The 15990-nt window shown below is 47.0% G+C and overlaps 1 protein-coding gene across 3 annotated transcripts in view; it reads right to left on the bottom strand.

The window, feature by feature from the left end:
• Nucleotides 1–15990, bottom strand: part of SAMD3 (sterile alpha motif domain containing 3) — an 81609-nt gene that overhangs the window by 10935 nt on the left and 54684 nt on the right. For 2 of the 3 annotated variants that reach the window (XM_034765685.1, XM_034765687.1), the window contains one exon: nt 7250–7417. The exons of the other annotated variant lie outside the window; for it this stretch is intronic. In XM_034765685.1, coding sequence (XP_034621576.1) covers nt 7250–7417 — 168 coding nt within the window. The remainder of the gene's footprint in view (nt 1–7249; nt 7418–15990) is intronic. 3 annotated transcript variants of the gene reach the window in all.

The following is a 15990-nucleotide window of genomic DNA, read 5'->3' as shown; positions in this document are numbered from 1 at the left end:
CCAGCACCTACTGGCCACGATTCCTGAGGGAATTCTGTGCCAAATATTGAAAATTCTGCACACATTACTTTAAAATTCTGCAAAACTCTGCAAATTGTATTTGTTAATAAATAAACGTGGAGACTCCAGCATGGCAGTGGGTAGCAAAAGCCACTGGCTGCATAGAGGTAGGAGATCAACCTACAGCCCCTCCTCCCCAGGAGACAGACTCGGCAATGATGTTGCACCTGACCCTGACACAGCGCAAGGGCAGGGCCTGCCCCAGAAACACCTCCGGGGCCTTGCCCCTCCACACCAGGTATGGGCAGGCAGGCTCTGCCCATCAGGTTCCACATGCGGAGGGGCTTAGTGTGGGGGGATCCAGGTGTGGGATGAGGGGTTCTGAGTGGGGCAATCTGGGTGTGGGTGGCTCAGTAGAGGGTCCAGGGGGGTATCTGGATGGACGGGCTCATTGAGCAGTTCCAAGTGCAGGGGCAATGGGACTCTGCCAGGGAGTCCAGGGGAAAGTGGTTGAGGCTCAGCAGGGGTAGGGAGTCTGGCTGTGGGAGGATGGGGCTCAGCAGGGGGGTCTGGGTGTGGGGGGGGCAGCAGGGGGCTGCGGATGCCGGGGGTTGATGGGTCTGGGTGGAGCTGGCTGGGTCCAGGTGCGTAGGGCTCAGTGGGAGGGGGGTCTGGCTCATCGGGGGGGGATTTGAGTGGAGGGGGGTTCAGCCGGGGGTGGTCTGGGTGCAGGGGTGGAGGTTCAAATGCAGGAGCGTGGAGCTCAGCAGGAGGGTTTGAATAGAGGGGGGCTCCAGGTGCAGGGGGTGAGGCTCGGCGAGGTAGGAGTTGGGGATTCTGAGTGCGGGGGGTGGGGGAGGTGAGACTCAGCGGGGGATCTGGGTATGGGGAAGTCCAGATGCACGGGGGTTGGGTGGATGAGGAGCAGGAAGGGGGGGGGGGGGGGGGGGGGGGCTCCCTGCAGCCGGGGGGGTTTGGGGGGGCTGGTCAGCCCGTGTCCTGACCGTTCCTTGCAGGGAAGAGGAAGTCCTGTCCTCCCCCAGACCAGCTGAGCCTAGCAGCTGAGCCTGGTGCAGGGTAGGAGCCACCGGCAGGGGCATCCCCGGACCCCGCTCTCCTCCCCCATTGTACTTTACCTCTCTGTCAGCTGCCCTGGGTGCCCAAAACGACGCACCAGCACTGCTGGGGAGGGGTGTGTGACCACTCTTGCAGGTTCCCTTTGCTTCCCTGTCAGAAAGTCCTTTTTCTGAGGGGAAGCAAAGAAATCTGTGGGGGAAATATGAATGCTGCATACAGAGTGGTGCAGAATTTTCCCAGGAGTACTGGCCATCAACACCTTATCCAAACCAGTGGTCTCCATAGAATCCATGGGACACTCCTCAGTTGCAGAAGTCCCAGACCTCATCTTGCTCTAAGCTGAGATCACCAAGCAGGGCTGTGGTGGTGATCATTGATCTGCTGCAGGCCCAGGCAACAGTGAACCTTCCCCTTGTGAAGCCTCCAGTCGTCCCATCTAGATCCACCAGCCCTGGAGAAGAATCCAGGCACAGTTAACTGCTTTGTCTTAATCGCCAGATGATTCTGTGGTATCTGGCTCTTCCTCTTCTTCAGTACCAGAGGATTCCAAGGCATACCAGGACCTTTTGCAGTGCCTGGCTGCTTCCCTGGGTATTCAAGCAGAGTTCCTGCAGGAGAATACCCATAAGTTTGTGGATATCCTGCAGCCATCTGTCCCTGGGAGAGTCACCCTCCCTATTAACAATGTGCTCCTTGAGTCCCTTGGAGCATGCCGGCTTCAGTACCGCCTACCAACAAGTGCATGGAGAAACGCTACTTCGTACCAGTGCAGGGATTTGAGGGTTTTTACTCAGATCTGACCCTGAACTGCCCGGTCGTAACCATGGGGAATGATAAAGCCCTGCAGGGCAGATTTAAGTCCACTCCCAGATCTAAACGGATGCATTTGATGTGTATGAATACCTAATAAGCATAAATCAAACAGCTATTTTTTTCCTTTGCACTTTCAGCCAGCTTGGCTATGAAAGTAACTATTCATCCACAAGCATATTGTAGTTAAATATACTGCATTCCTGCTATGATTCTCTGCTAACAATGATCATTGTCATAAAACTAATATAGCAGTGAAATCGCAAGGGTCTGCTCTGCTGTTGACATATGTGCTGCTCCCAATTAAATAACAATTGGAATTACAAGCATGCAGTGATGGCAGGTTAGAGCACTTCATTATCGACTAATAACCTATATTTCAATAGCATTCTTGATTTAAACCCACAAAAGGAAGGAAATGTAGTGCTTTGACCTCCTCTTCCTTGCAGATGCGCACTGGTAACTAGCAGGCATTTCCTATCCAAGCATGATTTTGTGAACTGGACAGCTATGTCTAAGTTTGCTCACCAGCTGCCTGAAGCCTCAAGGGAGGCATTTGGGGCATTTAATACCAAAGGCTGCTTGGTGGGTAAGACTTCTTTGCAGTCTGCACTAGATGTCGCGGATACTTTGGCCAGAGTGATGGCCTCGGTGGGGACCAATGAAAAGGGCATCCTGGCTGCAGAATTCAGGCATTGATCCCAATGTACAACAGGCCATAGAGGATTTGCCCTTCGATGGCAGAATTCTTTTTGTCGGACAAGACAGATGAGACTCTGCACCCCTCCAAGGACTCTAGAGCTACCCTATGGTCCTAAGGGGTGTATATGCTGGCAGTACAGGGGTGACCCTATAGTGGTCAACAGCAGCAGCCTCTGCAGCTCACATTTGGGAAGACTTTCCCTCCCACAAGACAGAAGAACTACCCAAGAAAGGAGCATAGGTTCCAGAGGAGGACACATTCTGGTCCAGGTTTTGACCAGTTAACATGCCTTCCCCCGGTGCCCCCCCCCCAAGCACCCATTTTGACTCCTTGGTCCAGAGCAGTGTTCCAGTCATTGCTCCCTTCTCCCGATCCCCTCTCTTTGGGGACAGGCTGGCCTGCTTTTACAATGCTTGGGGCTCAAACACCACAGAAAGCTCGGTCTTAAGCTCCATCAGATCGGGCTATGCCATCCAGTTCCTCTCCATCTCCCTGCTCCCTCCAGGATCCCTCTCATGAGATATTGCTCCTCAAGCAGGTTCACTCTCTACTGGCTTTGGGGGCAGTGGAGGAGGTTCCACCAGAACACGGGGGGGGGGTCACAACTTCTATTCCCGGTACTTTCTGGTGCCAAAATCCAAGGGAGGGGCAAGACCCAGTCTCGACCTTTGTAGCTTCAACAAATATATCAGATACATGAGGTGCTGAATGGTCACTCTATCAACTATCCTCCCTGCGTTGTCTCAGAATGACTGCTTTGTTGCTCTGGACCTGCAGTACGCTTTCATGTGATGATTTTACCAAGCCACAGAAAATTCCTTCAGTTCATTGTAGTGGAGTGACACTTCCAGTGTATGGTGCTTTCCTTCAGTGGTTCATATATTTATCAACAATACCACCACAATGTAGTATATGAACAGGCAAGGGGGAGCACACTCCAGGAGGCAATCTGGTTGTGGCAGTTCTGCATCGAGGAGAGTATCACTCTGACAGCCAACCGCTTGCCCAGGGTCCAGAATCATCTCACAGACCATCTCATCAGGAATTTTGGGCAAGCCAGAGAGGACTTGGGCTGCAAAGCCGAAGATCTGCGGTGTGGAGTTGGAGAGCGCTGCCTCGACTCTGGGGATCAGCAGGGCTCAACTGCCCTCTGGGGGGGTCCTGATATCTGGCTTGCCCTCATAGGGAGCCTTTGCCCCTTCCTGTGGCACTGGTAAAGGCCTCTGCTTTCTAGGCGCTGGGAGACCCTGGGAAGGCGTCAGCCCTGCCACAAGTCTGGGTCCCATACCACTCCCGGGAGTCGGTGGCAGATTCCTTGGGGGGCTACAGGCGCCGATTGGGGAGGCACGATACCCCATGGCCTTTCTTGCCTGATGCCAGGGAGCCATGCTTCTTGGCGCTCTTTTTGGGCACCGGCGATGGAGATCGGTGCCGGGCACAGCCCAGTGCTGGGGTGTGCTACGCACCGAGGCTGAGGTACTAGGGGTAGAGTCCGTTCGGGAAGGCTTGGAAGCTGGGCAGAGAGCAGCCTCCATGACAAAGGCCCTCAGACGGCTGCCATGCTCTTTCTGGGTCCTGGGTCGAACGTTATTGCAAATGTAACACTTGTCTTTCACATGTGACTCCCCCCACGCACTTCAGGCAGCTGCTGTGGGGGTCACTTACAGGCATAGGCCTGTTGCAGTCCGAGCAAGGCTTAAACCCCGGAGATCGGCGCATGCCTTGCATGGGGCAAAGTCCCCAATGGGGCTCTAACTTCTAACTACACTTACCAACTACTTAATACTAACTACTATAAACAAACTACTTACAAAACCCTAAGGCTAGACCTAGTTCTTGCTAGGCAAGGAAAAGATGCTTCGACTAACCACCACAGGCGGTAAGAAGGAACTGAGAGGGCCTAGGACCAGCGGCGCCTAATACACAAGTGCATGAGCGCGGCACTCAAGAGGGCACCATAGCCAACCCTACAGATACCACTAAGGCAAAAATCTCCAACGGCCACGCACGTGGGCATGTACACACTAGGAATGGAATGGACATGAGCAAGCACTTGAAGAATATTAGTTTCTGTAAAGACATGAGACAAGGATGTGTATTCTGCTATTTTAATTTATGACATGGTGCCCAGTGCCTTGGATGGGTGCCTTTCTGTGTGTTCTTATAAATAAATATACACAAAGCTCTTGCCAAAAAAGGATGCTAATAAACATCTTGTTAAAGTGTGCATTTGTAATGTCTAAATCCTAGAGTCTCAGGGAGCTAAGCCAGATCCATTTATTAATATATAGAAACCAAGTAAAAGCTAAAATAAATTATGATTTCTTAATTTTGCTATCATGATTTCTCAACCTTAAAGGCTGCACTAATGTTAGTTTTTGCATTTAAAATTTCTCTGGCATGTAAGAAAAAGAAGAAATGAGATAATTAAAATGAGGGCTGCCCTGACGGAAACCTACACCTCCGATTACCCTCATTCCAAATGGAGGAGGGCATCACACAACAGCAGAAATTTGCCAGTAGCAAACGTTCATAACATTAAGGCAACTGAACAAATTCTCCTTCATGTTAGAGTTCTTTTCCCTTCCTCATAAACTCTAAAACAGAGGCTAAATAATGGCTTTGAGCGTTGTGTTAGAGCGAGCAACCATGCACTTGGGCAATAGAGGGAGAAAGCAGTGTGACTGTGAAAGCCATAGGAGTACAGGGAACAGTGGCTCTTTCTCCTCTTGTAGGAAAGGTGTAGTATGCACTCCACCATATTCCCCTGCTGGCATTGCAGGTCTGAGGCTATGACCCTAACCAGAGAGAGCCCTCCTGGGCCGGCTAGTACTATTAGAAGAGCTACATTTGTACTTTCCAAGCACAAGCAGACAAATTAAGGTTCCCTTTTGCATGAACGCAGGGAAAGGGCAACCTGCACCTTCTCCGCTAGGTATAGTGCCCAAGACTAACCATAGAAAACAACAGTTTTTTATATTAGCCTCTTGTTTTTTGCAAGTACAAAAACTTTCAACTGGAACATGCAGAAGTAGGGATGTGTTTATACCTGCAAGCAAAGCTCCAAAAAGGGAATGAACAGATTTTAGGATATACCAAAACCAAGATGTATTTTTGGATTAAAAATTTCAGTAATCCACAAACCCCAGTTTACAATTTACATAGAAGTTGTTTAAAAGAAATCCCCATCTTTCTCCTCCAATGAAACACCTACACTTCATAAACAGATACAAGGAGGGAAATATATAGATCAAGCTGGAGGCCAAACATTTGATTGTGTGTCTTTTTCAAAACACTGATATAACTTGGTGGTTTAAAGTTTAACTGTATTTTTTTCAATAGCAGCATTGATATAAGTGGCATTAGAGTTGGCAAAGCATAACAGAACACTTAACGCATTAATGACAGTGGATACATCAATATTAACACACTTTATGTCACTTACCTGACAGTAATGACTTCATCTATAAATAGAGAATTCAGTTCAGAAAGATGCAGCACCTGCATATGTACATTCATAAGCACCCTATGTATTAGTACACAGGCTACTTATAACATACCATGGATGGACTATCATGAGAAGATCTAAGGGCACCAATTATCTGTCAAATGTACATGTACACTTATTAACACAGAGGGCTCAGCTGTGGCTGGACCTGGTGACTGAAAAATTGTAGTCCCCGTTGTGCTACACTTTGTGCAGTCACTTATATCCAGTCCAAAATGCATGCAAAATGGGTGACATGCACTAACAGAGTGGGAGTTTTTTTATATACCATAGGTGGCCAAACTTACTGACTGTCCAAGCCGCACATGACAATCTTCAGAAGTTTGAGAGCCAGGGCGTGCCCGTTGGGGCTCAGGGCTTCAGCCCTGCAGGGAAGGGGGTCTTGGGGCTTCAGCCTTGCGGGTCGCAACTGCTGGGGCTTCAGCACGCCCTGCGGGGCTGAGGCCCCAAGCCTCTTTCCCCCCCCCCCGCCGTTCCCCACTGGGAAGAAGCTGGAGGTGACACATTGGGGGAGGGAACATGTGGGGTGGGCACATGGAGTCACATCCCGCCCCCTATTTTTTCCAGGGTTTGCTGGCCCTACTCAGTCACATGGTGCCTCAGGCTCCCTCCCTGCATGGCAGCTGCTGGACCCAGCAAGCTGGAAGGTGTGGCTGTGGGAAGAGGCAGCAGCAAACAGCTGGGAGCTATAGGGAGAGCTGTTGCCTTTGCTGCTGTCTCTCCCCGTGGAGCTAAAGGAGCGGCCCTTCCCTGCAGCTCCCAACTGCTTGCTGCTGCCTCTCCAAGTGGAGCTAACACCAGGGAGCTGCAGGGAGGGGCCACTGTGGGCAAGGGGAGGCGTGCCTCACGCTGTTGCGGTGGTGAACCTTTAAATTGTGCCCCCCACTCTCAGCAGGCATCAGTCGTCTCTGGCAGAAGACCCTAACCCCACCACCCCGCTGCAGGTCAGAAGCCCCAACTGCTTCTCCCTTGGCCCAAAGAGTGCCCCTCATGCAGGGCTAGCTCCAAGTAGGGTGGGGCTACTCCATGCTATCCCACTTCTGCATGTAGTGTATTACTGCCACCTTGGAGCCCAAAGACATTTGCAGGAATTTCCCATTCACGTTATTTATGGACTAACTTTCCCTTCTAACAGGAACCAGAAAGCTTACTTTTATTTGCACCATTTGGATTTCATCACATCGGTTTTCAGCAGAAGATTTCTTTGTCTGTCCTCGCCTGTGACCAAACTTGCATTTGTTCCTTATAACCTGCTCATCATCTTCAATTGGTCTCCGCACATATTTGAAGCGATCTTTAAGGGCTCGTTTCCATAGCAACTGCATACAAAAACCCACCATCATTAGAATCCATCAGGAGTTTGCGCCACTCTCTCAAAGCAGGTCATTATCTACTATTTCTAGACAAAGGAAAAACTGACAAGGACGGGTACAAATTTTTAGCAAGCTTCTTTAACTGCACCTACAGTTTATATACTTAGGTACCTAAACCCAATACACAGAGGCTGTCCCAAAGAAAAGCAGGCAATTGCAGTATGGGCCAGAAAACAGACAAGCTGCAGTTTGAATGCCACTCTGTCATATCTGCCTCCTAATATCACCAATGTCCATCAAATTAGTATTTTGTAGCTTTATCTGAACTAGCAGCATAAGAGAGAAAAATAGATTGTACGTTAAAAGATGGTGAAAGTTACTGATTGAAGCTCTTTGCTGTTTACTTGTGTTTAATCCCAAATTTACTGCCCCAACTCAAGTTTCCCTGGAAATATCTGTGGTGTACTGGCTTCTACGAGATGGTAACATAAAACTTCATATTTGAAGCATACCAAAATGTGGAGAAAACACCTGATTTTTCATTTGATATAGTTAAGACCCAGCTTGGAGCAGTGATATCTTATTGAGGCTCTTTTTTAATTTACAAGCACGTCCTTTAGAATTAATGAGTTAACTATACGAGTTGTTTGTGCCTCCCCACTCTATCACCCCAAATACTTAGCATGGAAGGAGGAAATGCCATTGGAAGTCCCAATGGAAGTTTTGTCTCCACTTGCTGTTCTTAAAGAGAACTATTCTAGATAAGTTCTTATATCACTCCCAATACTGGGCTATCTGAGCAGCACCTTAAAAGTGGCAAACCCAAGACAATGATGCTAATTTTGACAACTGGATCAATGACTCAGTTTGTAAATCCTTCCTGTGAGAGTTGCTGTTTATCGTATTATTCACATTGCTGCAATAAAAGGTTACAAAATTGAGCAAGTATTAAATTGGCTGAGAGGAAGAGATGCTCCAGGAGTCACTCAAACGTATAAAATTGATACACAAATAAGTCCCCTATTTCCAGCACCGCTTCCCGCAGTTACAAAGTATCAGACTATTCTTATTTTCGGAGATATAGGAACACCACCAAACTAAATAAAGCCTGTAGAATTACACAGAAGGACTGCCTGGTGGTTAGGTCACTAACTTAGAGCATGGGAGACCTGGGTTCAAGTCCCTGTTTTGCTTCAGACTTTCTATGTGACCTTTGGTAAGTCATTTAGCCTCTCTATGCCTCATTTTCCCATCTATAAAATGGGCCAAGACTTGAGTTGGTTGGCAGTCTAGGTACCAAAGCCCTGCCTATACTTGGCATTGGAAATAGGAGGAGATGATGATGTAGAGCTACACAACCCGCAGATCAGCACTTGCTTCTGAACTTTTAACCTTTGTGCTAACATGGGTCCATGATTAACCACAGGCCACAAGGAGCCAGTTTCACAAAGAAACTTTGGCGTGGCAACACTCTGTGTCCCAGTTCCTACAAAATCACCGGGATTCACAAAGCCGGAGTTTGGCACTAAGATCCCTATATGATGAGTAGAGACAGATAGGTGCCTCTGGATGGGATTCACAAAAACAGCATGGTAGGTGGCTCCCAGTCTAGGCTATCCAATGGGAGATACTGAAGCAAAGAGTGTGTCCTAAGCCCTGCTCCTCTAAGGGTGTACAATGCCTCCCTCTGCTTGGGATTCTCAGCTGCAAACCCTCTTTTGGCATTAGCTGCCAATGCTGTTTTTACAAGGAGCCAGGGGAACGGGCAGACCTTCCACATAACTTTTAGCTCAGCGACTAGGATACTCTAATGGCTGGGATGTGGGAGACTCCCCAGCTCATGTCCCCCCTCTGTGTTCAACTCCCTTCTCATTAGGCAGATCTCAGGTGAGCGCCTTAGCCACTGGGCTATGGGATATTCTGATGTGGGTCACTCTCCCCTGTTAAAGCTAATCCACTTGCATAAACAATTTAAAAAATTAATGGGAGCAAGGGGACTGGATTCTGTATCTCTCATCTCCCAGGTGAGTGTTCTAACCACCAGGCTACAGAGTCAATTCTGATGCTCACTCGTTCTCTCTGTCCAATGACTCTTTCATTATTAATTCACAGTGAAACAGCTTCAATGGAGGAAGTTGAGGGGATTCCACATCAAAACATCCTATAGATCAGTGATTAGGGTACTCCCCTGACAGGTAGGAGATACCTATTCAAATCCTTTCTCCTCATCAGACACAGAGGGGACTTGACTGGGGATCTTCCACATCCCAAGTGAGTGCTCTAACCACTGGGCTATAAGTTATGAGTGAGGTGTCCCCTGGCTGTTTTCTGCAGGTTCACATATGTGACCTGACCCCATAGGCAACATCTGAGCACACGTACCAGATTGGGCCCTTCAGGTAAGCTAAGCAAAGGAATACCTATCTTCCCCTGGTTTGTGCATCACTCTGTGGCTTAGGCATCTACACACCTAGAATGAGACAGCAGTGCTCATGTGTAACACTCACAGACCTCTGTTGTCAGCAGGTGGGAATCAAACCTGGGACCTCTGGAGCTTAGTGCATGAGCCTCTACTGCATGAGCTAAAAGCCACATGGCTTTTAGCTAAGGCTGTAGAGCAGACTCATGAATCTCTAAATGGTCTCGGTGCCACTAGACTGGACAGAACACCACACCCAGAAGGCGTGTGGGTTACACATGCGCACAGAGAGAACTTGGGTACCTAAAGTGGTAGTTTGGCACCTACATCCTTTTGTGAACCTAGCCCAAGATCTTTAAAATATTATCAGTTTTTCACTAGCCAGACATGAGGCCCTAAAAAACTGCTTGCCAACTGATTAGAGTTTCCCAAGCCTGCATTTCCAAAACATCCTGGAATTCCAAACGCTGTACGTCAGTGGAGTACCCAACGGTGCTAACTGCAACCATGTTCAAAACCAGTTATCAAGCAAGTGCTTGAACAAGACTTCATCAACCAGAAACACTCATTTCTATCTGAACTCACATACTATAATTACAAGGAAAACCTCAGTGTTTGTCTACATGAACAACTAGACTGCAGCAAATTGCATTAATGCACTTTGAGCCAGTCCTGTTTCAAAGAGGACTAGATTGAAGTACTCTAACAAACTGTTAATGTGCATCAGCAGGGTTCACACGGACAGTGCAGTAGATTCACACCCCAGCTTGCAGCGGTCTAACTGTTCATATAGACAAGCTCTAAAACAGACCTGCCGAGGGGGGCGAGGGGGCAAAGGGGGCATTTGCCCAGGACCTGGGTGATTTAAAAGGGCCCAGGGGCCCCAGCCACTGCCAAATACATCACTTCCACCCCAGGCCCTGCCACTCCCAAGGGACAGCCCTGGCCCCCGGAATGGCTGTCGGCGTACCTGCTCGAAGATTACTAACACAGAAAGACTGGAGAATTTTTTTTCTTTGGTTTGTTTCCTCTGAGCACCTAACAGCATCCCAAATATAATCAATCATTTTCTCCTGGTTGTGGGTCTTTCACACAGGCACAGGAGAGAGAAAGACTTTTTTTTTAAATATCAAAGTAATTTTAAACCATAGGCATTGGCAGGAGAGGGCGTTTGAGGGCCAAGATCGTACCCAATAGTACAGTTCACTAGAGCTGGCAGAAAAAAGGGACCCCTTTTCCATGAAAATGTTCATGTTTCTGAGAAAAAGTTTAGTCTTGAAGAGGAACAAAATAGCAAAAATGCAAAATTTTTCATGGAAACAGATATAAAGAAAAATTCCATTTCAGGAGAACTGAGATGGAATCTTTTGGCTTTATTGGCTGCCCTCAGGGAAGGGCCCCGTCCATTTCACAAGCCAGAAAGGCAGAGAGCCTGGGTGCTCTGCCAAACACTCCCCTCCCCCACTCCACCCTGATCTAGGAGCCAGTGAGGTGCTGCCCATTCCCAGGAAGTGGGGAGGCAGAGTGCCCTGGATTTCTGCTTCTCTGTTGGGGGGGCAGGAAAGAGAGAGAAAGAGAGAAGGGAAGGGAGATGCAGCATGTTTCTCTATCTTCCAGAGCCATTGGAGACAGGGAAACCTGCCTGTTTTGACAGGACTTTTGTTGAATCTACTTTTATTTCATTTTTTAAATGGCCTCCACTCCAAGCTGTCCCTTTAACATGTTTCTAAACGACAACATAACTATAAAGCCCAAACATGAAATCACATTTCTGAAACACACCTCTACCCCGATATAACGCTGTCCTTGGGAGCCAAAAAATCTTACCGCATTATAGGTGAAACTGCGTTATATCGAACTTGCTTTGATCCACCAGAGTGCGCAGCCCCGCCCCCCCGGAGCTCTGCTTTACTGCGTTATATCCGAATTCGTGTTATATCGGGTCACGTTATATCGGGATAGAGGTGTATAATGTCCTCTGTCTACCTGTCTAGTCCCAAGACCATCATGACCATATGAACTTAAGTGCCAATTTCAGCTAAGATAGTTTTACATTCACTTCTGGCGTTTACCAAATACCACAAGAGTTTCCTGATTTATTCCAAATATCACAAGAGTTTCCGTGTACCATGTTTTATCTCATGCCTTTCTTCAATTGAGGAATTTGGAAGGTTTTTTTTGCCAGTGCAGTAATCTTTTTCATAACAGTCATCTTTTCCTGGAGGCATCTAGTCTGGAGACAGTATACAGACTAGGGCAACCTAATGACACAACAGGTATGCGCTGAGCAATCACTTGGCCCCAGTCTCTGTGAATAAGTGGACAATGCATCTAAGTGAAGTGGACTGTAATTGAACAGTAGAATATCATACCCTTATGCAACTTAATGAGAATCAGATTCTGATTCACATTTTCCTTAGTAGATGTGTCTTTGCTGGCAACCAGATGAAACGTGTTTTCTGAAGTGACTGAATATTCTCTCTCCATCTCCCATGTTTACAGTGGGAAATTGTTCTGTTTTCTCAGAGAAGTGAGTCATCAATAATATTTTTAGGTCCTCAATGGAGTGATGTACTTGATACTTGTGGAAGAGAACTTTGCGTAATGTTCTTGTGCTACATGGAAATTTTCCAGCGTAAGCCAATTTTCTCGGCAATGCAGCACAATACTCTCACAGCCAAACTTCCAGAGGGCTGCTTTATTATGCTCGAGCTGGTTAAGACAGCATAAGTAAGGTTGAGGTAGAAACGGTTGCTGTAACATGAGTTTACAAGTGTTTCGTTAATGGTAGATCCCATCAGAGAAAAGCCGTGTGGTCGCACAAGCACAAGTAATTTGGTACCTAAACATTAACAGACTATATACTTTCTTGCTTTCTTCAGGCATGCTGATCTGCTTCTAAATGCTCCCCCCTCCTCCCCAACCCTGAGCTGCTGGCAGCCTCTCTCTTCCCCTCAGCAAGGCATCCATTCCCCCATGTCTCCATTTCTCCCCAATAGCCCTCTGCCTCCACATGCCCTCTGTTATTATAGGTAATAGAACCATTTTATCAATTTCTATCCCCTTTCCCACAGGTCAGCTCACAACTGGAATAGGTCCCAATTATTACAACATCTCTTTCAGAGACCCATTTCCCCATGATTCCCTACCAGAGATCAGGTAATAGGGAAGGGCTGCCAGGAACAGAGACGTGCAGATAGGGAGAAGGGTGCTCAAGAAAAGTCAGCGGACAAGTACTAGCACTTCTTGCCTTTTCCACCCAACAAACCTCCTGTGGTCCTACTGCTATAATCCACAGAGAACCACTGGAGGATTTTAAGACGAGAGCTGAAGTTGGGGGGGGGAGGGGGAGAGGAAATCAGAGCTCATTCACCCTTTTCCTATGGGCTACTTCCGGTGTGGTGGTAGCAACTACAGTGGCACATAAACATACACGCATATCCTCTTGTTCACAACTTTCAGGTGCTCAGGGCTGCAGGAGCAGAGAACTTCATGAGCTTTAGGAGGTGCACAGGACCTTTCATGAGCTTTTCAATGGGAGAATTATTTTTTTCCAGTTGACAATATCCCACCAATGAAGCTTACGCTTACAAAGATAGTCGCTTGTGAATGTAGTCTTTAAGGGTATGTCTACACTACAAAACTATGTCAACCTAAGTTACATCGACAAACAGCCTCTGCAATAATTAAATCACTTTTACATGTCCACACTACGCTCCTTGTGTTGGCAGTGCATGTCCTCACCAGGAGAGCTTGCACTGATTTAACAGTCAGTGTGCGGCATTATGGGATGGCTTCTGAAAGGCAGAAACAGTTGATGTAAGCAACAGTGTCTATATTGACACTGCATCACCTTAACTACGTCGACCGAAGAGCTACACCTCTCATGGAGGTGAAGTTAATAAGTTGGCATAGCAGGTGAGTTACGTTGGTGGGAGCAACATTTTAGCATAGATGCTTACAGAGTTAGGTCAATGTAAGCTGCCTTACCTCCATCCTAACTCTGTAGTGTAGACCAGGGCTAAGTAACCAACTGGGGGCTGGGCATCGGATCTCAGCTAAGGGAATCCAGTAAACTAAGTTTCATTTCTCACCTGAAAAGTGGCAAACAAGAAACCCACTAAAGAACTTTCCCAGCTCTGGTGAACACCTTTATCTTTAGATTATAATTTAGGAACCATTTGTCTGATTCACTTCAGATTTGGTAGAAAAATATCTACCTTGGCCTTCATCCTAACTTTTCTATTTTCAGACCAATATTACCTTTTTTGGCTAATTTTGGGAGAAGATGTGTGACACTGGCAGACCAGGTGCCAGCTCATGCCAAGGCCCCAAAGCGTCACTGAACACTGACAAATGCATAGCTGGAGATCAGTCTGGCTCACTAAACAATCTCTGCTAATATCTATTTTAACAATACTAATACAGAGATGAGTGTTGGAATTTGTAAAATTGGTATTAGATTTATAAAGATGTGTTTAGTGTTTGGACTTTATGAAATGTTTGTGAGTTGCTGTATGCATTAATCTCACTTGTAATATCTGTATCCCACATTATAAGGTAATATTTAAGTATTTGCTCTAAAACTGTAAGCCCCTCCCCTCTCGTCAGGAAAGAAGCATTACTGAGTGTGAAATGCTAGTTTACAAGAGAGGTCATCTTTGCCCCAGGAAAAAAGGCCCATAGATATCAGACCAGCCATTGTGAAACAACAGTGGACAAAAGAAAGACTTTGCTGATCGTTCATCCCACACCCATGAAGAGAAGACTGAACAAACCTTCCTCCCATCATCTTGAGCTCTGGGGGAAGGGAATAAAAATCCCTGTCAAGAAGAAATGATTATCCCCTATGCTGCTTGGACTTCAGGGAGAGGGCAAGATTTCTAAGCATAAGCAAGGGATCCCCAGATGTTTAGCTTCAGTTAACCCTAAAGGGCAAACAGAGCTTGCACAATACAGCAGCTTCTATTACTTTTTGAAACCTAAGACTAACTCATTTGTATGTGCATGTTTACCTGCTTTAACCTTGTAAATAACTCATTTCTTGTCCCTAGTTAATAAATCTTGTTCGTTTATTATAGGATTGGCTAAAAGCGTTGTCTTCAGCGTGAGATCTGAGGTACAAATGATGAGGTGAGTGACAGATCCTTTGGAACTGAAAGTAATGTGGATATTGTTGTGACTTGTGATATAAGGGACCATCTATCACAAAGGCAGACTTGCCTGGGTGGCAAGATAGCCCAGAGTACCCAAGGGACTGTCTGTGACTCCATGTTAAGGCTGTTGTAGTGCCTGAGGAGTTCACACTTGATACCTGGTTGGTAAAATCTAAGTATAGAGCTCACTACCAGTTTGGGGTTTGTGCCCTGGTTTGTAACTGTCTGCCATGACATTGGCGCTCCTGGTCATGAGCTACTCCAGACAGCTTGACAGAAGGAAAGGGGGGGGAAAAAAAGCCAAAAATCAGCTTATAATGGAAATTCAGTTGCAACTTTATCTATATAGCAATTGCCACAGAATGACCCGTGAACAGTAGCAAAATGAAAGGAAGCAGGGCTAAAATTCATTTGGTTCTGTTAGTCAAAAAGGGGCCGGGGGGTTGTTGCATTCTTTCCTTTTCTTTAAGATATTCAACCAGGCATTTAGTCTTCACCTAGACTTCAACATATAATGGCCTTTGACTTTGGAACTGATCTCCCCTAATGGTGAGATATTGACTGACTTGAACTTCAGGGTTAAGAATATAGTCCTTCTGTTCACTTGAGCTTTTGCTCTACACCCATATGCTAACAGCTCAATTTGAGGGTTAAGAGCCAGATTTTTAAAAAAGTATTTAGGCATCTAGTGGGATTTTCAAAACTGCACAGGCACCTAACTCTCATTAATTGCAACATCTATAATATGGAGATATACCTATCTCATAGAAGTGGAAGCGATGAGTCCAGCCCCCTGCCTTTACTAGCAGGACCAAGTACTGATTTTTGCCCCAGATACCTAAGTGGCCCCCTCAAGGATTGAACTCATAACCCTGGGTTTAGGAGGCCAATGCTCAAACCACTGAGCTATCCCTCCCCTATACAGGGCTGGCTCTAGCTTTTTTGCTGCCCCAAGCAGCAAAAAAAAAAGCGCCGCCCCCCCCGAGCTCCCCCGCCGAGCGCCG

Source organism: Trachemys scripta, chromosome 3, assembly GCF_013100865.1.
Source record: "Trachemys scripta elegans isolate TJP31775 chromosome 3, CAS_Tse_1.0, whole genome shotgun sequence".
Taxonomy (NCBI): domain Eukaryota; kingdom Metazoa; phylum Chordata; order Testudines; family Emydidae; genus Trachemys; species Trachemys scripta.
The sequence above is the reverse complement of the archived record's forward strand: the minus strand, read 5'-3'. Positions and strand labels throughout refer to the sequence as shown.